We start from the raw sequence: 24,351 nt of genomic DNA, 5'->3' as shown, positions 1-24,351 counted from the left end.
TATGTACTGAAACCCAGGGAAACACATTCTGTACATTTGAAAAAAGCGATCCCATACTTTATCTTCATACCTTTGTCTCGGCTCTGTAAATTTCATTCTTATCAAATTAGTACAAACTGTAATGACTACTTGATTTTACTTTCCTGCTAATGGTTTGGAAATGGGCCCAGGGTTGTTCTATTGCTTCCCCATGGCAACAGTTGCAAAACTGACAAGCCATAGGATATAACAATTCCATAGTAAAACATAGGAGGGAGGTAATTATCCGAAATGTCAAAGTGAGGATGGAGATCTTCAGCAAAAATGTAAGCTAAAATCAAATGAATACATTAACTTATGATTTTTCATTCAGTTGTTTCATGAAATGAATCTTTTTCAGAGCCTTATGACAGACCTGGTAACTCAGATTTTTTTTCTCCAATTTTATAAAACTCTGCAATTTTTCACATAATTTTCACTGTGATTAGTATAAGAAGGTGCTTCGTGATGTTTTTAATCAGAATCAGAATCGAGTTTAATATCACCAGCATGTATTATGAAATTTGTTGTTTCGTGGCAGCAGTACATTGTAATACATAGTAATAAAAACTATAAATTACAAAAAGAAGTATATATAAAAAATAAATAATTAGTGCAAAAAGAGAGGGAAAAGTACTGAGGAAGTGTTCAATGTCCATTCAGAAATCTGATGGCGGAGCAGAAGAAGCTGTTCTTGAAATGCTGAGTGTGTGTCTTCAGGCTCCTGTACCTCCTCCTTGATGGTAGCAGTGAGAAGAGGGCATGTCCTGAGTGACAGGGGTCCTTAATGACGGATGCTGCTTTTCTGAAGAACTGTCTTTTGAACTGCTCTGCCTGTGACTACGAGAGACTGCAGAGAGTAATGGTCACAGCATGGGAAGCTGCCTCCCCTCCATGGATTCTGCACTTCTCGCTACCTCAGTAAAGTAGTCAGCATAATGAAAGATTCCACTCACTCTGGACATTCTCTTTTGTCTCCCTACCCCTCCCCTCACTATTGTACAGAAGATATGAATGTGAGCACATAGCACCAGGATCAAGGACAGCTTTTACCCTGCTGTTATAAGGCTATTTAATGGTTCCCTAGTATGATAAGATGGACTCCTGATCTCATATTGTGATTATTTTGAAACATTGTCCACAGGCACTGCACTTTCTCTGTGACCGTTATTCTTTATTTGGAATTCTGTTATGGTTTTGCCTTGTTCTACTTCAATGCACTGTGTAATCTATTGAGTGAAGTGTGCAGCCTCGAGGCCAAGAAGCCTGGAGAAGGGGTGAGCCCATGATCGACTCCATTTCTCACCGACCTCGCCGAGTAAAGCAGTGAGGAAGATTGAAATCATCGAGGAGTGAACAGAAGGAGAGTGAACGTTCAGCGCCTTCTACCAGCCTCGATGTTCCCTGCTGCCAGATGAAGGTGCCTGTGTGTGACGGGCTCTCTCACCCTCTCACTTGCTGCTCCTGAAGGAAGGTCTCTGCATTAGAATGGTCTCTCTCTCCCTCTCACTTGATGCTGTCAGAGGATGGTGGCAAAGTTCTGGGTCTACGGTTTGTGGAATGGACTCCAATGTGTTACGATGTGTTTCTGGTTTCTGTTCACTCCTTTTTATGTTGTTGTTTTGGCTCATTTTGAATCGGGGCAGCCTGTAGATAATGAGCACTGAGCTGAACTGGATATGCTGGGATTTTATTAGATTTGTATTTTATATTCTCTGTTTTATGCTCTTCTTTGTTGCCATTTGTGCTTTTTTTGTGTGTGTGGAATGTTGATGTTTTTCTTTGAATGGGTTCTATGGATTTCTTTGTTTTGTGACTGTCTGTGGGGAGAATGAATCTCAAGGACATACATACTTTGATAAAAATGTACTTTGAACCTTTGAATCTTTGAATCTTCAATCTATATGAATTATTTGCAATACACGCTTGTCACTGTATCTCAGTACATGTGACAAGAATAAATCAATAATAATTTATTAAAATTTATTTGTTGAGATACAGGGTGGAATAGGCCCTTTTGGCCCTCCAAGCTGTGCTGGCCAGCAATCCCCTAATTTAATCCTGGCCTGATCACAGGACATTTACAATGACCAATTGACCTACCTACCGGTAAGTTTCTGGACTGCGGGAGGAAACCCACGTGGTCACAAGGAGAATGTACAAACTCCTTACAGACAGCAGCAGGAAGAGAAGAAATTTTGAGAAGAGGAGAAATTTCTTTTGTCTGGGGATTGAGACCTACTGCAGGGTTGTGGACGCCCAATCACCTCTCCAAAGAGAGATGGATAGATTTCTGGATATTAAGGGATATTAATACTAGGCTCTCTGAATGACCAAAGAGATAGAGAGTAAAGTAAAGCAGAATAACAGTGCAACAAAATAATGACACATACGTAAACCAGACAGATCATAGAAAAATCAGCAAAGTGAAAAGGGGGAAAAAATACAGTACAGGTTTCCCCCGCCATCCGAAGGTAGAGCGCTCCTCTGAAACTGTTCGTAAGCCGGAATGTCGTAAAGCGAAGAAGCAATTACCATTTATTTATATGGGAAAATTTTGTGTGCGTTCGCAGACCCAAAAATAGCCTACCAAATCATGCCAAATAACACATAAACCTAAAATAACAGTAACATATAGTAAAAGCAGGAATGATATGATAAATACACAGCCTATATAAAGTAGAAATACTTTTCCACAATCATTGCCGCACTGTTCTCCATAGCGAAAATCTCATGCAAGCGCTGTCGGCAGAAAATCTCACGCAAGCGCTGTTGGCAAAAACGCTCTCTCCAGTAACCTTTAAGCTATGAAGCTGCCAAATCATACCAAATAACACGTAAAAATACACAGCCTATATAAAGTAGAAATAATGTATGTACAGTGTAGTATCACTTACCGGAATTGGGACAGCGCCGAGCACACTGTTGATGGTGTGTTAGACTGAGTCATCGGAGGTCTGGGTGGTGCAGTGGCCCCCACCCTCCAGGCCACTGACCGATACCGATCCGCGAAGCATGCAGGGGTACAGCGGTAGCCGGGACGCATCCAGCATGTCTTTCAGAAAAAAAGCCGAAATAAACAAGCTAATTAATTAGGTGCCGCCCGGCATGTAAATGTCGGCCTAGATCAGAGGCAGTCGCAATCGGCAATCGCCTCTGATCTGGGCCGACATTTACATGCCGGGCAGCACCTAATTAATTAGCATACATCAAAGTTGCTGGTGAACGCAGCAGGCCAAGCAGCATCTATAGGAAGAGGCGCAGTCGACGTTTCAGGCCGAGACCCTTCGTCAGGACTAACTGAAGGAAGAGTGAGTAAGGGATTTGAAAGCTGGAGGGGGAGGGGGAGATGCAAAATGATAGGAGAAGACAGGAGGGGGAGGGATAGAGCCGAGAGCTGGACAGGTGATAGGCAAAAGGGGATACGAGAGGATCATGGGACAGGAGGTCCGGGAAGAAAGACGGGGGGGGGTGACTCAGAGGATGGGCAAGAGGTATATTCAAAGGGACAGAGGGAGAAAAAGGAGAGTGAGAGAAAGAATGTGTGCATAAAAATGAGTAACAGCTGGGGTACGAGGGGGAGGTGGGGCCTAGCGGAAGTTAGAGAAGTCAATCTTCATGCCATCAGGTTGGAGGCTACCCAGACGGAATATAAGGTGTTGTTCCTCCAACCTGAGTGTGGCTTCATCTTTACAGTAGAGGAGGCCGTGGATAGACATGTCAGAATGGGAATGGGATGTGGAATTAAAATGTGTGGCCACTGGGAGATCCTGCTTTCTCTGGCGGACAGAGCGTAGATGTTCAGCAAAGCGGTCTCCCAGTCTGCGTCGGGTCTCACCAATATATAAAAGGCCACATCGGGAGCACCGGACGCAGTATATCATCCCAGTCGACTCACAGGTGAAGTGATGCCTCACCTGGAAGGACTGTTTGGGGCCCTGAATGGTGGTAAGGGAGGAAGTGTAAGGGCATGTGTAGCACTTGTTCCGCTTACACGGATAAGTGCCAGGAGGGAGATCAGTGGGGAGGGATGGGGGGGACGAATGGACAAGGGAGTTGTGTAGGGAGCGATCCCTGCGGAATGCAGAGAGAGGTGGGGAGGGAAAGATGTGCTTAGTGGTGGGATCCCGTTGGAGGTGGCGGAAGTTACGGAGAATAATATGTTGGACCCGGAGGCTGGTGGGGTGGTAGGTGAGGACCAGGGGAACCCTATTCCTAGTGGGGTGGTGGGAGGATGGAGTGAGAGCAGATGTACGTGAAATGGAGGAGATGCGTTTAAGAGCAGAGTTGATAGTGGAGGAAGGGAAGCCCCTTTCTTTAAAAAATGAAGACATCTCCCTCGTCCTAGAATGAAAAGCCTCATCCTGAGAGCAGATGCGGCGGAGACGGAGGAATTGCGAGAAGGGGATGGCATTTTTGCAAGAGACAGGGTGAGAAGAGGAATAGTCCAGATAGCTGTGAGAGTCAGTAGGCTTATAGTAGATATCAGGCTCTTAAACGCATCTCCTCCATTTCACGTACATCTGCTCTCACTCCATCCTCCCACCACCCCACTAGGAATAGGGTTCCCCTGGTCCTCACCTACCACCCCACCAGCCTCCGGGTCCAACATATTATTCTCCGTAACTTCCGCCACCTCCAACGGGATCCCACCACTAAGCACATCTTTCCCTCCCCCCCTCTCTCTGCATTCCGCAGGGATCGCTCCCTACACAACTCCCTTGTCCATTCGTCCCCCCCATCCCTCCCCACTGATCTCCCTCCTGGCACTTATCCGTGTAAGCGGAACAAGTGCTACACATGCCCTTACACTTCCTCCCTTACCACCATTCAGGGCCCCAAACAGTCCTTCCAGGTGAGGCATCACTTCACCTGTGAGTCGACTGGGATGATATACTGCGTCCGGTGCTCCCGATGTGGCCTTTTATATATTGGTGAGACCCGACGCAGACTGGGAGACCGCTTTGCTAAACATCTACGCTCTGTCCGCCAGAGAAAGCAGGATCTCCCAGTGGCCACACATTTTAATTCCATATCCCATTCCCATTCTGACATGTCTATCCACGGCCTCCTCTACTGTAAAGATGAAGCCACACTCAGGTTGGAGGAACAACACCTTATATTCCGTCTGGGTAGCCTCCAACCTGATGGCATGAAGATTGACTTCTCTAACTTCCGCTAGGCCCCACCTCCCCCTCGTACCCCAGCTGTTACTCATTTTTATGCACACATTCTTTCTCTCACTCTCCTTTTTCTCCCTCTGTCCCTCTGAATATACCTCTTGCCCATCCTCTGGGTCACCCCCCCCCCCGTCTTTCTTCCCGGACCTCCTGTCCCATGATCCTCTCGTATCCCCTTTTGCCTATCACCTGTCCAGCTCTCGGCTCTATCCCTCCCCCTCCTGTCTTCTCCTATCATTTTGCATCTCCCCTCCCCCTCCAGCTTTCAAATCCCTTACTCACTCTTCCTTCAGTTAGTCCTGACGAAGGGTCTCGGCCTGAAACGTCGACTGCGCCTCTTCCTATAGATGCTGCTTGGCCTGCTGCGTTCACCAGCAACTTTGATGTATGTTGCTTGAATTTCCAGCATCTGCAGAATTCCTGTTGTTTACCTAATTAATTAGCTTGTTTATTTCAGCTTTTTTCTTAAAGATGTGAAGTGTGCCTCCCGGCTACCACTGCATTCTCTGCGAATCGGTATCTGTCAGCGGCCCGGGGGTTGGGGTGGTGGGACACTGGGGTGTCATCTGTTTCTATTAGGGCGGGCAGCTCATCTTCTTCTATGTCTGCCTGCCTCGATGTCGAAGGTCGAGGTTCGTCGTCTGCTGTGGTTGCTGCGGAAGGCTTGCCTAACTCCTGAGCCTCGTGCATTTTTCTATCATACAGTTCTTTCTAAGGATTCAAACCATCCTGCAAATATGCCCTAAACTGACGTACCCTTTCAAAATTAAAGTCGTACTTTATCATTGCAGCGAAAATCTCACCTAGTTGCTTCACGTTCAGTTCCTGGATGACTTCACTTTCGCTACTGAATTCAGTTTTGATTGTTATCCTTTCCTCTTCCAATTGCATCAGCTCTTCATCTATCAGTTCTTGGTCATGAGATGCCAAAACCTCTTCAACATCATCTTCGTCAACTTCCACAAGCCAAACTCACTTTGTCCTTACTTTGTTCACCACAATCGAAACGCTTAACTATGACTAGTTTTATGCTAAGTGTAACACCCTTACAAGATCTTTTACGCTTTTCCGATATCTTCGAACTCATCCTGCAAATGGATGCTCACAGGCACGTGTTTAAGCAATGCCTGCTAGAATGCCGTTCCGATTCTGGGGGAGAGCAGCTGCTCGGGGCGCGCACTGCCTTTTATCGTGCGCAGCCTTTTTTTCGCGCACTGCTTTTTTCACGCGCTGCCTTTCTTCGTAACAGTGAAAACACCTTCTGTTAGCAAAAACAGGGAACTAATGTAGGTCTTTCGTAACAGTGAGGTTTCGTAAAGCAAATGTTCGAAAAGCGGGGGACACCTGTATGAGAATACTACAGACAGAAACAAAAGAGACCAAATTCTGCTACAGGTAAAAATGAATTAGCTAGAGGTGAGATGGGACCAGTCAGATACCAAAGAGAATATCTACTCATAGCCACAGAGTGCAAGAGAATACTGTAGTTTCAGCAAAAGATTAATAAAAAGACATGCACGAGAAAGGAATGAGGGCAGGAGGATGAGAGGTGACTTGATAGAGGTGTACGAGATGATAAAGCATAGATTGAGTGCCCAACCGGTGTCTTTTTCCAGTGCAGAAGTGACTGAAATGACGGAGCATATTGTTATGCGCTTGGAGGAAGTATAAGGGGGATACCAGAGGTAAATTATTTAACACAGATAGTAGTAGGTGTGTGGAACCCACTGCTAGTGGTGGTAGAGGCAGGTACATTAGGGACATTTAAAACATTCTTAGATAGGCACGTAGATGAAAGAAAAATAAATGGCTAAGTGGGACAGTGTTGGAGTAGGTTAAAAGGTCAGCACAGCATCATGGGTCAAAGCTACCTTCTAGTTAAATACCACCAAGTCCAGATAGGGGCTATTTGAGGTTGCTAAGAAAAAGTAAAGGTAGAAGTTACATAATCTTCCAACAAGCTGCAAAATCAGGACTAGAGAACTTTAAATGTTACAGCCTGTTCAAATGTGAGGTGTGTTACCTCACGGACCAGCACCGCTCAGAAACATAATTCCCGGGCTAAAGTTGTAGCCATGGGCACCTGTATGGGTCCCAACTATGCCTGTCTTTTTGTTGGCTTTGTAGAACAATCCATGTTCCAAGCCTATACTGGTATCTGTCCCCCTCTTTTCCTTCGCTACTTTGATGACTGCATTGGCGCTGCTTCCTGCACGCATGCTGAGCTCGTTGACTTCATTAACTTTGCCTCCAATTTACACCTTGACCTCAAGTTTACCTGGTGCATTTCCGACACCTCCCTCCCCTTTCTTGATATTTCTGTCTCTGTCTCTGGAAACAGCTTATCTACTGATGTCTACTATAAGCCTACAGACTCTCACAGCTACCTGGACTATTTCTATTCTCACCCTGTCTCTTGCAAAAATGCCATCCCCTTCTTGCAATTCCTCCATCTCCGACGCATCTGCTCTCAGGATGAGGCTTTTCATTCCAGGACAAAGGAGATGTCTTCCTTTTTTAAAGAAAGAGGTTTTCCTTCCTCCACCATCAACTCTGCTCTCAAATGCATCTCTCTCCCATTTCACACACATCTGCTCTCACCCCATCCTCCCACCACCCCACTGGGAATAGGGTTCCCCTTGTCCTAACCTACCACCCCACCAGCCTCTGGGTCCAACATATAATTCTCTGTAACTTCTGCCACCTCCAACGGGATCCCACCACCAAGCACATCTTTCCCTCCACCCCCTTCTGCTTTCCACAGGGATTGCTCCCTATGCGACTCCCTTGTCCATTTGTCCCCCCACCATCCCTTCCCACCAATCTCCCTCCCGGCACTTATCCTTGTACGCGGAACAAGTGCTACACATGCCCTTACACTTCCTCCCTCACCACCATTCAGGGCCCCAGACAGTCCTTCCAGGTGAGGTGACACTTCACCCGTGAGTCGGCTGGAGTGATATACTGCATCCGGTGCTCCCGATGTGGCCTTCTATATATTGGCGAGACCCGATGCAGGCTGGGAGACCTTTTCGCTGAACACCTATGCCCTGTCCGCCTGAGAAGTCAAAATCTCCTTGTGGCCACACATTTTAATTCCACATCCTATTCCCATTCTGATATGCCTATTCACAGCCTCCTCTACTGTCAAGATGAAGCCACACTCAGGTTGGAAGAACAACACCTTATATTCCATCTGGGTAGCCTCCCACCTGATGGCATGAATATTGACTTCTCTAACTTCTGTTAATGGTCCTCCTCCCCTTCACACCCCATCCCTTATTTATTTATTTAATATATATTTTTTAGTTCTCTCTCTTTTTTTTCTCTCTTTCTTTTTTCTCCCTCTGTCTCTCTCACTATAACTCCTTGTCTGCTCTCCACCCTTTGGGCTCCCCTCCCCTCTTCTCTCTGTCCCCAGGCTTCCCGTCCCATGATCCTTTCCCTTCTCCAGCCTGGTATCAATTTTTGTCAATCAACTTTCCAGCTGTTAGATCCATCCCTCCACTCCTGTCTTCTCCTATCATTTTGGATCTCCCCCACCCCTTCCCACTTTCAAATCTCTTACTATCTCTTCTTTCAGTTAGTCCTGACGAAGGGTCTCGGCCTGAAATGTCGACTGTACTCCTTCCTATAGATGCTGCCTGGCCTGCTGTGTCCACCTGCATTTCTTGTGTGTGCTCCATCCATAGTATGCAAGTTCAGATATAGCAAGGGTTAAGACAACATCCAGGCAAGAATAGTTTGGGGCAGTTGTAGCCAAGTGAGGCTTTCAAAATGAGACCGCTGGAGACACTCCTGATGACTACAGGTGAAATAGGCGGGAGTCACTGTGGTACTGTGTACTCAAGCAAGACGAGTGAAGCTTCAGAGTGAGACTTTTCTGGAAATATCTTCTTAAGCATAGCTCCCTTTACACAATAGGGAGTGCTGGAGATCAGATTTAATGGAAGGACGTGAACCCAACAACTAAGGTACAATTGCTTCACTAACCTAAAAATATCATCGGTTGTCAGTTTGAAGTTTCAATTGACTTTTAATACCTCTATTGTTAATGGTGATTGATGTTGCACGTTAAGAATTCAAAAGTATACAATTTACCAAATGTCAATATCCATAATGGCTAATGCAATTCTGTATGAAAATAGCAGTTTTTTGTTCAGACTTCAGAACAGTGTGGGTGACAGGGGCCCATGCTGTTTTCCTTATGTGCAAGTAAAAGGAAGCTTGAGTCGTAAGAGCATGTGTGTTCTGGGCCCAGTTATTTCAGTTATTTTATTTTATCATTGGCAATGACAATAGATGCTGCCTGACCTGCTGAGTTCCATTAATATTTATGTCAGTGAGAAAGTCAGTTTGAAGCTGACATCTCCTTAACTGACATGGATGGCCAGGTTTTATGGAAGCAGTGATGTGTTAATTAAAGCTATACACTACTAAGAAAGGAATTGTGGATTTATAAAGGCTCCATAGCCTTTTGTGAATATCAAATGGTGGCTATGGTCTGTCAACAAATAATGTGGGTTATAAAAGCTGCTGTATTGTTGTATTGGCCAAATGTATTCCCTATATGACCTTTTACTTAAGGAATCCCGCCCTAGTTTAACAAGAATATTACAGTGAACAGCAGCCAGCTATCACATGTTCATTTTTGTGCATTTTAACCAAAGAATGAAGAAACCTGGGGTAAGGCTTTTTAAGAAGAAATTTTATGATAATCTAAAGTTTGCCTTTAAAATTTCAAGGCCTGCAACATGCTAGGGATAGGGATGTAATCAGATTTATTCAGATTGCCTTGGATATTGGAGATTTATTTCAGAAATATCACGTTCAGTGATCAGACTTTATTGGACTAAATGTTTCATCTCGCAGGTCTTTGTGGAAGGTGGCTTTAAGGGATTTCCATCCAGGAGTTAAGACTTGAAGATGCATGATGTTTAAAAGACACCAGGAGATGGGCCCATTGCATTCCCACACTATTTTTCTAAAACTGGTTTTACGTATCTCACTGTGAAAGACCACGTTTTGTACTGATGATACTGTCTCTACCATGATATTGTCATGAGCTCTGTGGGCCTGCACACCTGTATTTGTTCATTGTTGTGTTGCCTAGAGTCATTAAGCTGTTGTGCTTTCTGTCTAATCTTGTCTAGTTTATTGTGACTGGCATGGGTTTTCCGGGTACTATGATTATTTAAAGCGGACTCTCTTAATTGTGCATGTAATCTTTTAAATTGTTTCAAACTAACCTGCTCAGAACTAACACATCTCAGTCAAGCTTAGAAATCTCAGTTAAAGCTCAATAACTGGGATCCCAGAAAGGACAAAAAAATAAAATGATAATCCCATGTTGACAAGAGTGAACACTGTGTTCCTGACCCTCAAGGTTATGAATGAATGAGTTGAGAAAGTTGTTCAATAATTTGTACAACTATAGAAAGCCAGAACTTGTACTTAATCAATGAGTCAAAGGACAGATATAGACTGTGAATGAGTCCATGAAAGCTAATTCAATTATATTTTCCCAGTGCCAAATGCACTCAGTAAGTGTATTTGAAAGCAAACCGCAAGTTGATGCTGTTTGTCACTTGATCTAGAGTAAGACCATGATTTCTTTAGTACTGCAGAGTGTAAGGAGCCCTAACTATGGGCTTTGAGGTTCCTTTTACACAGGTGTCAGAGGCATGGGGATGCTGTAACACAAGAGATTCTGCAGATGCTGGAGACCTTGGAAATGAATAAACAGTCAATGTTTTACTTTGAGACCTCTTCATCTGAAAAGTCCACTGTTTATTCAAAGTTCAACGCTCAAAATAACTTTTATTATCAAAGTACATATATGTCACTGCATAAAACCCTGAGGTTCATTTTCTTGTGGGCATACTGAATAAATCTAAATAAATAAGGCATCCGTTAGTCTTGCGAGACCATGGATCTGCACCTGGAAAGTCTTCACTCTCCAGGGTGCAGGCCTGGGCAAGGTTGTATGGAAGACCAGCAGTTGCCCATGCTGCAAGTCTCCCCTCTCCACGACACCGATGTTGTCCAAGGGAAGGGCATTAGGACCCATACAGCTTGGCACCAGTGTCATCGCAGAGCAATGTGTGATTAAGTGCCTTGCCTCGGCTGGGGGTCGAACTCACAACCTTCAGGTCGCTAGTCCAATGCCTTAACCACTTGGCCACGTGAATGAATAAATCTGAAGAATAATAAACATAACAGAATCAATGAAAGACCACCCAATTAGGGCATTCAACCAGAGTGCAGAAAGCAGCAAACTGTGCAACTACAAAAAGAAGAAGTGATAATAATAATCAATCAATAAATAAATAAATACATAAATAAGCAAAATAGATTTCAAAAACATGAGATGAAGAATCCTTGAAAATAAATCCATTGGTTGTGAGAACATTGCAAAGATTGGGCAAGTGAAGTTGAGTGAACTTTGGTTCAAGAGCCTGATGGTTGAGGGATCATAACTGCTGTTGAATCTGTTGGTGTGGGTCCTGAGGCTCTTCTACCTTCTTCCCTGATGGCAGCAGCAAGAAGTGAGCATGTCCCCGGAGGTAGGGATCCCTGATGTTCACTTCCATAGATGCTGCCTGACCTGCTGAGTTTCTCCAGCACTTTGTGCCTTGCTCTGGACCTCCAGCATCTGCAGAATCTCTTGCGTACGTCATGCTGCCCAACTAGCTGAGTTCCTCCAGTTTTTTGTGTGTGCTGCTTAATTTCCAATAGTCTATTTTCCTCTTTCGTTCCTCCATCCTAGCTGCCTATATGAACAAGCACACACAGGCCTCATGTACGGCCAATATGTAACCTGACAGCTACTGTCAACTGGTATCTACAACTGCCCTGTAAAAGAGGCAATTTTCTAGAAGAGATAATGGAAGCTTACATGTGAAAGAGAAGTCTGCACTCCAATTTATTTGCGTCCTTTGAAACGGTGTGAATGAGTTGTTTCACTCCATGCATGATTTGACACAGCAGAGTAAAAGTGACACTGATTGCCTTGATTCAGATCTGCTTCCTCTGACTCACCCAGGCAGATAAAATAGCCACATCTGAGTGCATTCTTTTATCACACCATTTATTAAATGTGAATAATTGCATCACTTGCTCTAAAACACATTGGCAGTAAAAGGTAAGTTGCTCAGTCAGACCTGCCTCACAATCTGAAGGCTGGAGCATCACTTCCCATCCATTGCCCCCTCCCTGATCACACTCATTTCCTCCTCCATCCCACCTCCAACCCAGGCAAACACAATCATACCCTTGGAAGTGGAAAAAATAAAATGAGAGAAAAAGCTACAACTGATCATGGAGGAAAGAACTACTTAAGGTGTAGGCCACATGTAAACCAATCTCTAGAGCAGTGGTCCCCAACCTCCGGGCCGTGGACCATTGATCTGGGGCCGACATTTACGTGCCGGGCAGCAGCTAATTAATTTGCTTGTTTATTTCGGCTTTTTTCTTAAAGATGTGCTGGGTTCGTTTCAGTTACGGCTGCACCACTGCATTCTTTGTGGCAAAGTATCCGTCCGTGGCCCGGAGGTTGGAGACGACTGCTCTAGAGGGCGAGTCTTGAACTCATAGCATGCCATCTCAGAGTTGAGAGAACTGTCTACAGAAGTGAAGTTCACCTCTAGGAAAGGTAAAGGAGGAAAGAAGCAGTAAGAACCACAGAGTTTTTAAAGATTGACCTTAGCTGTGTCATGGGATGAAGTTAGGATACATCACTGGTATTGAACAGATGAGGCTGTACATGTCAGTTAGCCTGTCTACGATCTTATCTGGAAATCTAATCGGGAGTGAGTACTCAAAATAGAGAAGTATTCTATTTCCCAGCTAATGATCGCCTTTGGGACTTTCACAACCCAAAAAAACTAATTTCAGTGCAGCATCGGAATGCAAAAATTGCATAAAACACCCACTGTAGCCTCGAGCACAAACGAGTCAAAAAATTTCATGATAAACTCTGAATACAAAATTATTCATTCTTAGAATCTTAGAGTAGCAATGGCACAAGAGGCACTTCTCTGTAATGTTGGAGGCTGAGGAAGGACCTGGTAGAGGTTTATAAAATTACGGGAGGCATAGATGGTCTTTCTCAAAGTATTAATATCAAAGGTGAGAGGACACAGCTTTCAGGTAAGAGGGGGAATCTTAAAGCTGATGTTGAGGGTCAGTCTGTTTACACAGAAAGCAGCAGAAGCCTGAAGTACACTGCAGGCAGAGGGATTAGGGCAGGAGCTCTGACCTTTTTTATGCCATGGAGTCATACCATTAACCAAGGGGTCCATGAACCCCAGGTAGGGAACGGCTGGATTTGGAAGAGGAGATGGGCCTCTTGTTTGGCCATTCTAATGCTCAATTCCTAAATAATTCTTTCCAATTGCCAACCAATGTTCCGATAGACTCACTGCACTGATCCATCCTGGCTTATTCTTACATTACATGTGTACATATTGCTCACTTTCAAAAAATAACAGAGTTTTCACCTCTAAGTTTGGCAATTGTGATAGAGAGCACTTGGCAAATTCACTCCTTACACACACACACACACACGCACACACACACACACACACACACACACACACAAACGTTTCGGCTCATCAGCTGTGTTTGACAGCTTCTCTAGGAGAAGGAAAACTCTGATCTTAAACCTTCGCTACTTGCGGCTACACCCACTCATGGGGAAGGCTTTGGGAGTAAACCCCAAGGAAAAATCGATAGCTGGAGTCTGTAAGGCAGTCCTACATTGAGTTCAACGCTGATAGCAACTTCTGTGGCACCACAGGTGCCAAACTGTATCGGTCTCTGCCATCCCTTTGGATTCATCTGTTGCGTGGAAAGTGGAGTCTGCTGTATGGGTAACAGCTTTCTCTCCTTATCGTACTGCCCTGGCTTGTTTGCATGCTGGCTTACGTATTATGGAGACAGCTGGCATGCAATATACATGGTCGACTCAGACCGACAGAGAGCCTCAGACAGAATCATGGTCAGCACAGACAATATGGCTTGAAGGAGCTGTTCCAGTGCTATATCACTCTACTGTACGTTCTATGTTCAGGGGAGGATATTGGCCCATCTGGCTCATGCTTGTTTATGGGAGAAATGTATTTCAGACGTGGCCTCAGCTCCAAGTTCAAATGTGGCTCTATGCAAATAGGGCTCTATCACTGCCCAGTCAAATTTACAGGGTCAGGTGGGTTGAAAGGCTGAAAGGAAATCTAACTGATCGTCATAAAACTCTGAGGACAAAGACAGAGTAAATAGGAAGTCCAAACACGAGAACAGCTGCCGATGCTGGAAATCCAAGACAACACACACAAAATGCTGGAGGAACTCAGCGGGCCAGGCAGCATCTGTGGTAAGGATTGTTAGGAAGTACCTGTCCCCTCAGGTGAGAGATCAAAAAGTAAGCATGACAACTTAAAGTAATTGGAAGGTTTTACAGGTGACACCAGGATTGGTGGAGTTGTGGACAGTTCGAAGGACTATCAAATGATACTGCAGGATTTAGATCAGTTACCAATATGGGCAGAGAAGCGGCAGATGTGTTTAATCTGGTAAAGTGGGAGATGCTGCACAGTGGGAGGTCAAATGAAATGAGCAAGTATAGAGTTAATTTTTTTTGTTTGTTTATTTATCTATCTATCTATTGAGGTACAGTATAGAATAGGCCCTTCCAGCCCTTCGAGGCACGCTGGCCAGCAACCCCCGATTTAACCCTAACCTAATCACAGGACAATTTACAATGACCAATGAACCTATCAACCAGTAAGTTTTTGGGCTTTGGAGGAAACTCACACCACGTGGTCATAGGGAGAATGGACAACCTCTTTACAGGCAGTGGTAGGAATTGAATCTGGGCCGCAGGGACTGTAAAGCAATGTGCTAACCACCACGTTACTGTGCCACCCCATAATAATGATAGACCTCTTAATATCATTGAGGTACAGAGGGGTCCAGGTTCATAGTTCACTGTATATGAGTAACACTAGTGGATAAGATGGTAAAGACAAGAATATGACATGTTCACCTTCATTGGAAGATGTTGCGTATAAGAGTAAGAAGGTCATGCTGCAGCTGGATTGAACTTTAGTCACACTTGGAGTATTGCTTGCAGTTCTGGTCACCTGATTTTGGAGACCGTAGAGAGTGTACAGAAGAGGTTCGCCAGGGTACTGCCTGGAGTAACGAGTATGAGCTATCAAAAAAGATTGAACAAATATGGGTTGTTCTCACTAGAGCAGAGGCTCCCATTCTACTTTTTTAGGCCATGGATACCTGTCATTAATGGAAAAGTCTATGGACCCCAGGTTGGGAACCCCCGGTCCAGAGCATCAGAGGCTGAGGAGAGACCAGGCAGAGGTTTTTTTTTAAATTATGAGAGACATAGGTAGGGTAGCCAGTCAGAATGTTTGCCCCAGGGTAGAAATGTCAAACACCAGCAGGGATGCTTTTAATGTTAGAGGGTGGAGGTTTAAAGCCAAGATGAGGGCCAAGTTTGTTTTTACACGGATAGTGGTGGGTACCTGGAATAAATTACCAGGTATGGTAAATTTAGAAGTAAGCAATTTAATAAATTTTAAAAGGTTTTTAGACTGAGGGATATGGATGATGCACAGGAAGAGGGCATTTAGTATAAATTGGCATCAAGATTGGAACAACATCATAGGAGGAATGGTCTGTCCATTACCTAACTGTTATGAGTTCTATGTTCTAAGTTTCTGAGGGGAAGCAAGGAGAAACTATCTCCCAGGAGAGTGATGGGGTATAGATTTCACTGCCTATAAAAACAGAAACATGGCTACATTTAAAAAGTGTCTGAATTTATACTTGAAGAACTGTACTCGACAGGGCTGGGATTAGACTGGACGGTACCTTTTAGGCATCATGGACATAGTGAGCCAACTGGCTTCTTTCTATGTAAAAATACCCAGTAATTCTGCAAAATCAATTCCTCCTCCTGACATAGCAGGACTTATATAAATGTAGATTAAAATAATGAAAGGTTGAAAACATTAAGTTAATTTTTAATGAGCAAGTAAACAGGGGAAAGACAGGCAAGAATAGCGTCTTGTTGATGAGTTCATTGAATCCTTCAATTCCTTGCCATCTCCATCAGCTTGTTTTATTCCTTGCAGAGTCCCAACAACTGGAAACATCCAGCCTAAGCCTGAAGAAACCACTGGCTTGTGAATTTAAATCCAGCACCACCACGCAGATACAGCCACCAGCATGTCAGTACAAAGAAATTCTTGAGTGGAAGAAGGGTTTACCCTTAATAGGCCCAACTCGTGCAAATACAAAAAAAATGTACCATTTCCACTCCTGTACTTTTTCCACAGCTCTTCAGGCATATGGTAGACAGTCAGGAAAACCTCTGCAAAAAAAAAAATTGCTGCCTCGGAGAGATCTGTAATCCCTCAGCAATATTTCCTAAAGTAATTTCAGTTCATTGCAAGATTCTAAACCTCTGCTGAATATAACTACTATCATTCAATGTAAAGCACCACTAGTACCTATACAAGCCTTCCACAGTTAACAAGTATGAGAGAATAAGCTAAATATTTCACTGTAAGCCTTTGTACTTGGTTTCAGCACGACTAGCAGAACACCCATGTACAAATACACCACTGTTGTTGGATGAATCACAGGTACTGATTAGTCAGCACACAGGAGCAAGATAGGACACCTGGCTGGTGAGAGCAGCAACAATAATCCCTGCTTAGTGTCAGTGAGACTACAGAACTTATTGTTGACTTCAGGAAGGGGAAGGAGGGTGAACATATACCGGTCTGTATTAACATATTGACAGTAGAGAGGGTCAACAGCTTTAAATCCCTTGGTGTTATCACTCTGTACATTGATACAATCACATATCGGTTAGCCAGCATTTTTACTTTCCTGGGTTAAGCAGGTTAGACACGCCACCAACCATTGTAACAAACTTTTACTGAGGTACTATTGAAAGTACAGTACTGTGCAAAAGTCTGAGGCACATATACAGTGCATGCAAAAGTTTGGGCACCCCGGTCAAAATTTCTGTTACGGTAAATAGTTAAGTGAGTAGAAGATGAACTGATCTCCAAAAGTCATAAAGTTAAAGATGACACATTTCTTTAATATTTTAAGCAAGATTACTTTTTTATTTCCATCTTTTACAGTTTCAAAATAACAAAAAAGGAAAAGGGCCCAAAGCAAAATTTGGGCACCCTGCATGGTCAGTACTTAGTAACACCACTTTGGCAAGTATCACAGCTTGTAACCGCTTTCTGTAGCCAGCTAAGAGTCTTTCAATTCTTGTTTGGGGGATTTTCACCCATTCTTCCTTGCAAAAGGCTTCTAGTTCTGTGAGGTTCTTGGGCCGTCTTGCATGCACTGCTCTTTTGAGGTCTATCCACAGATTCTCGATGATGTTTAGGTCAGGGACTGTGAGGGCCATGGCAAAACCTTCAGATTGCACCTCTTGAGGTGGATTTTGAGGTGTGTTTAGGATCATTATCCTGTTGTAGAAGTCATCCTCTTTTCATCTTCAGCTTTTTTACAGACGGTGTGATGTTTGCTTCCAGAATTTGCTGGTATTTTATTGAATTCATTCTTTCCTCTACTAGTGAAATGTTCCCTGTGCCACTGGCTGCAACACGAGCCCAAAGCATGATTGATCCACCCTGTGCTTAACAGTTGGAGAGGTGTTCTTTTCATGAAATTCTGCACCCTTTTTTCTCCAAACATACCTTTGCTCATTGCGGCCAAAAAGTTCTATTTCAACTTCATCAGTCCACAGGACTTGTTTCCAAAATGCATCAGGCTTGTTTAGATGTTCCTTTGCAAACTTCTGACACTGAATTTTGTGCTGAGGATGCAGGAAAAGTTTACTTCTTGATGACTCTTCCATGAAGATCATATTTGTGCAGGTGTCAATGCACAGTAGAACAGGACACCACCACTCCAGAGTCTGCTAAATCTTCCTGAAGGTCTTTTGCAGTCAAACTGGAGTTTTGATTTGCCTTTCTAGCAATCCTACGAGCAGTTCTCTCGAAAAGTTTTCTTGGTCTTCCAGACCTCAACTTGACCTCCACTGTTCCTGCTAACTGCCATTTCTTAATTACATTACGAACTGAGGAAACGACTACCTGAAAATGCTTTGCTATGTTCTTATAGCCTTCTCCTGCTTTGTGGGCATCATTTATTTTAATTTTCAGAGTGCTAGGCAGCTGCTTAGAGGAGCCCATGGCTGCTGATTGTTGAGACAAGGTTTAAGGAGTCAGGGTATTTATAGAGCTTTGAAATTTGCATCACCTGGCTTTTCCTAACGATGATTGTGAACAAGCCACAGCCCTATCAAGCTAATTAAGGTCTGAGATCTTGGTAAAAGTTATCTGAGAGCTCAAATCTCTTGGGGTGCCCAAACTTTTGCATGGTGCTCCTTTCCTTTTTCTCACTCTAAAATTGTACAAAACAAAAATAATACACCAATCTTGCTTAAAATATTGAAGAATGTTTCATCTTTAACTTTATGACTTTTGGAGATCAGTTCATCTTCTACTCACTTAACTATTCACAGTTACAGAAATTTTGACCAGTGGTGCCCACTTTTGCGTGCCACTGTATATAGCCAGGATGCCGAAGACTGTGTTTATCAATGTGGAGCAGGGAGTGAGTTTGTAAATCTGGAGGTAACAAGGGATGTTGGGAATGGCAAAAGTTGGGCACCATGGGAAAGGTATGGGACAGGTGGCAGAGAAGGAGTGCCAGGGTCGGGGGGAGGGGTGGTGGGTTCCACGGGTGCAGACACACCCAACCCTGAGACACCAGGCAAGATCAGTTGATTCCAAACAATTGGTTTATTGATCATTACAGAATGTCTCTCTGGTGCTTCCCGCTCCCTCCTCTCTTCCTATCCATGATTCCCCTCTTCCTGCCCCCTTCCCAGTCTCAAGTCACAAATGAGACCCATATGAGAATCAGCTTTATCATTTTTTTTGTGGCAGCAGTACAGTTCAATACATGAAATAACAACAATGCTGTGCAAAAGTCTCAGGCATCCTAGCCATATATTTCTGCCTAATACTTTTGCACCTTACTGCATTCTGACTGATTACAGCATGGTCTAATATGGCAATTGAAATGCTCAGGAGCAGAGGAAGCTGTAGAGAATAGTGAACTCAACCTAATACATCACAAGCACATCCTTCTCCATCTTTGGTTGCAACAGCATGAGGTGCTGCCTCAGGAATGTAACATCTGTCATCAAGGGTCCCTACCCTACCATTGTGGCAATACCATCTCCTCACAGCTACCATTGGGCAGGAGGTACAGAAGCATGGAGTCTTGCCCCATCCGGCTGAAAAGCAGCACCTCCCCTTCAACTATCTGGTTCCAGAATCAACCTGCTCACCCCTAATCAGTACCCCAGTATGGCATCACTATGAGCAGTGTGACCACTTGTCACAATGGACTTCCATTTTCAAAGTCAATGTTATTATCAAAGTACATATATGTCACCATATACAACCCTGAGATTTATTTACTTGCGGGCATACCCAATAAATCTATAGAATATTAACCATAACAGCATCAATGGAAGAGCGCCTAACTAGGGTGTTCAACCAGAGTGCAGAAGACAACAAACTGTGCAAATATACAAAGAAGAAATAATAATAATCATAAATAAATAAGCAGTAAATAATCACTACCTTTTGAAGGATTTTCTGTTCAAGGGCTTTGGTGTTTCCATTCCTGACTGTCATGCAGCCACCCAATATAGCTGTACTCTCTACCACACATCTGTAGAATTTTGTCAAAGTTTCTGATCTCATGCTGAATCTTTGAAAACTCCTAAGGAAGTAGAGAGATTGCTGCGCTTTCTCTGTAATTGCACCTAGGTGCTGAGCCCAGGATAGTTCCTCCGAAATAATAACACCTAGGAATTTAAAGTTGTGAGCATTCCTTTGTTCAGATTATGTGTTTCATTTTACAATTTTGTATAATTAATGTTTAATTTGACATTTTCTTGTGAATTCTGTGGGCTTGTAATGCTTCTGGAAGTAAATGTTTCATTGCACCTGTGCATACACGTGCTTGTGCATAGGGCAGTATAAATTTGACTTTGATTTTTACTTTGAAACCCCGAGATGAGTTTCAGAAATCAACACAGTGCATATAATTCGCAGTCCAGTTTTCAGGTCCTTACCCGCTGTAAAAACGGCCCTGTCGTGATTTCTGTTCCCGTTGTAATCGGATGTTCTCGAGTTTGAGGGGGCTTGGAATGAATCCAATTTCACACCCTTCTTTCACCAGTCGTCCTATCCACCAGTCATTGTTGTACTTCTGTTAAAACATATGACATTTTTTTTTGAAAAAGGCAGCTTTAAAATGTTTAATAAATGCTAATTATGTTTATACCTCTCTGACTCTACTCTTTATGAATACCAAAAATGTTCCCACTTGTAATATGAAAATAAGGTGGAGGAAGTACACACTGTTACCTTACAATTAAAACATGGACAAACAACAGGAATTCTGCAGATGCTGGAAATTCAAGCAACATACATCAAAGTTGCTGGTGAACGCAGCAGGCCAAGCAGCATCTATAGGAAGAAGTGCAGTCGACGTTTCAGGCCGAGACCCTTCGTCAGGACTAACTGAAGATTTAAAACATGGCCTGCTTTAAATTTGTGACATTGCATTATGGTGTTGAAAGGGTTCATATGATCATGCTATCAATTTTAACATCTGACTTAGCATGAACTAACGGTCACTTACTTTGCAAAACATTTGTAAGCAGAAGAAATTAAAGCTATATTGGTATTCGAAATCCAGGGATTCCACGCAAATAAGGAAGCAAAAGAAATTAGTATTAGTTTAAAAACTACTATAATAGCTAATGAGCTCATAAACAGATAAATCCTACTGGCTGCCGATCTATATTGCAGAATTTTGGAAGATGTGGCTGTTGATATCATGGATTCCCTGATTAATATCTTCCAAAATTCTACAGGTTGCAGAATTGTTTCTGCATATTCTGCATAAATGTAACCCCTTATCCCTCTATTTAAGAAAAGAGGGCATTGCAGAGTGAGGTGCTGGAGTAATGGGGTGGGGGGGGGGGGGAGGAAAGGAAACACCTAACTGTTAACTCAACAAAAGTAGCCAGATAAATACTGGAATCTGCAATTAAGAATGTGATATCTAGATAATTAGGAAATAATATTGTGATTGAGCAGGGTGATTACGGATTCATGAAAAGTAAATTGTGTTGGATTAAAATTGGTGATATTTCTCATAGAGAAGATGGTGGGAATTTACTGAATAATATATTGGATTTTCAGAAGACTTCAGGTATGGTCTGGCACACCAGTCTGGTGGACAAGATGGTGTCAGTGAACCATAGCGTTGTTCTGTGGGATACATACAGTACTTCTAAATATACCTCTTTTGAGTTACTCTCATTGCAATCTGAGGCAGGTAATTTCCCTTTAAGGACTTTTACTCACTGGTTGAGCACCCAAGTTGGTGTGGTCTTTCATTGATTCTGCTATTATTCTATAATGGATTTATTGAAGAAATGAATCTCAGTGTTTTATATGCTGACACATATGTACTTTGATAATAAATTTACTTTGAACTTTGAACATTGGACTACATAGAATTGAAGGTAATATTCCAGCATCAATCAGCAAACAAGCAAGCAATAAAGAGTAGGAACAAATGAGTCTCTCTCAGGGTGTCAATAAATGACCTGAAGGGAACGAGGGACCAGGAGGGATTGATGCTTGGTCACAAAGATATTCGCAATCAAAAATTTGGCTGAGGGGAGCAAATGAACATCTTAAATTTTGTTAACGCCATGAAATTAGACGGGAGTATGAGTAACGATGAGGATACAGGATACAGAGGAGTTCAATGATTGGGCAACAAAGTAGCAGATGGAGCAATAATGTGGAAAAAAAAGAGATAATCTGCTTCAGCAGATAAAACATTAAATAGTTTTATAAATAAGAGATTTGGAAATATTGATGCTGAAAGGGCTTAAGTTAAGAAAAGTTAACATGCAGGAAATTATGAACTGGTACTTTGACCTTCAGCATAAAATGTTATGAATGCATGAGAAAAGATGTACTTCCAAGTTGGGCTTCAGTGAGACCACAGCTGGCATTTCGCAGCTTGTCACGGAAGTTTAGAAGAATGAGGGGGGATTTCATTGAAAGCTATTGAACATTGAAAGGCCTAGATAGAGTGAATAAGGAGAGGATGTTTCTTATAGTGGAGGACTTTACGACCAGAGGGTACAGCTTCAGAATAGAAGTATGTCCATTTAGAACAGTGGTGAAGAGAAATTTCTTTAGCCAGAGGACGGTGAATCTGTGGAATTCATTGCGACAAATGGCTGAGGAGGCAAGTCATCAAGTATATTTAAAGTGGAGGTTGATAGGTTCTTGATTAGTCATAGCCTCAAAGGTTACAGGAGAAGGCAGGAGAATGGAGTTGAGAGGGATAATAAATCTGCCATGATGGAATGGCAGAACAGTCTCAATGGCCTAAGTCTACTCCTATGTCTTATGGTCTTATCATACATTGAAGAAATTTGGTTATCTTACTGGAAAATGAAATATGCATACCAAAGGGATGCAGACATTTACCAGGCAGGTTTCTGAGATGTCAGATCTTTTCTATCAGCTTAGTCTCTTGTCTAGAATTTAGAAGATTATAATGTGACCTCAATGTAATGAGACTAGAACTAAAAAATTATGTCCAAGTTGATAGGGTGGTTAAGAAGGGATATGGTGGGTTGTCCTTCATTAGTTGGGGGAATTGAGTTCAAGAACCGTGAGGTAATATTGCAGCTCTATAAAACCCTGGTTAGACCACATTTGGAATATTGCGTTCAGTTCTGGTCACCTTATTATTGGAAGGATATGGCGGCTTTAAAGAGTGTTCAGAGGAGATATACCAGGATGATGCCTTGAATAGAAAGCATGTCTCATCTGGATTAGAAAACATGTCTTATGAGGATAAATTGAGGGAGCTAGGGCTTTCTCTTTTGAGAGAAGGAGGATGAGAGTTGACCAGATAGAGCTATACAAGAGGCATAGATTATAGGGAGATCCTTTTTCCTGGGTAGAAATAGCTTATACAAGGGGGCATAAATGTAAGATTAATTGTATGGGAGGAAAGTACAGGGGGGATGTCAAAGGTAGAATATTTACACAGAGAGTGGTATTTGTGTGGAACACGCTGCCGGGGTGGTAGTAGAGGAAGATACATTAAGGACATTTAAGAGACTCTTGGATAGGCATATGGATGAATGAAAAATGCAAGGTTATGTGGGAGGGAAGAGTTAGAGTGATATTGATCTTGTAGGACATTAAAGGGTCGACATGACATTGTGGGCCGAAAGGCCTGTGCTGTGATGCAATGTTCCATGTTTCTATGCAAGTCTGATATCTCTACCTAAGGAAGGCCAGAAGGAGACAATAGAAACACTGATTCCTGATAGTTGAGGGAAAGATTAGCAGATGAATGTTTTGTCACCAGTCCAGAATGGTCCTTAACTCTGAGACTGCCATTCTCAATCCTTGCACTCCAGCCGGAGGGAACATCATTGCACCATCAACTCCATGTCATATCATCAGAGTTCTGTCAAGCTGCCAACAACATCATCGTTCTGCATGTTATCTTTCAGTGAATTGTGTACAAGAGCACCAGAATCTCACTGAACACTGTCACTGTTCAGTTTATTCTCATTGAAAAATATAATCTTTTTTTTCTTTATTTTCTCTAATAAAGTGACTGCTTTCACACTCTTCCACATTATATTCCATTTGCCATGTTCCTGCTATTCAGTTTGCCTATGTCCCCTCAAAACTGTTTTGTATCCTAATTGCAACTCACATTGCTACTTTGGTTTGTACCTTGAAGGTACTAAATGTGGGGTGTCCATTTGAGACTTGCTCTAGTAACTAAAGATGCCAGGCTTTCCTACATATCCACTTTACTGAGCCATGTCTAGGGAGCATGCACACATTAAAGACCACCGTTGGTGCACTCTGTGGTGCTGCATTACGTACATTCTTGGTACAGACCATCAACGAGCACAATTTACTTCCTTAGAAGCTGAAGGAGATTTGGTACGTCACCA

General features: G+C 43.0%; 1 protein-coding gene across 3 annotated transcripts in view; it reads right to left on the bottom strand.

Moving 5' to 3' along the window:
- The window catches only part of cacnb4a (calcium channel, voltage-dependent, beta 4a subunit), a 311,056-nt gene that overhangs the window by 100,592 nt on the left and 186,113 nt on the right, over positions 1-24,351 (bottom strand). For all 3 annotated transcript variants that reach the window (XM_063048561.1, XM_063048563.1, XM_063048564.1), the window contains exon 4: positions 20,404-20,540. In XM_063048561.1, coding sequence (XP_062904631.1) covers positions 20,404-20,540 — 137 coding nt within the window. The remainder of the gene's footprint in view (positions 1-20,403; positions 20,541-24,351) is intronic.

This window comes from Mobula hypostoma, chromosome 5 (genome assembly GCF_963921235.1).
Source record: "Mobula hypostoma chromosome 5, sMobHyp1.1, whole genome shotgun sequence".
Classification (NCBI taxonomy): domain Eukaryota; kingdom Metazoa; phylum Chordata; class Chondrichthyes; order Myliobatiformes; family Myliobatidae; genus Mobula; species Mobula hypostoma.
The sequence above is the reverse complement of the archived record's forward strand: the minus strand, read 5'-3'. Positions and strand labels throughout refer to the sequence as shown.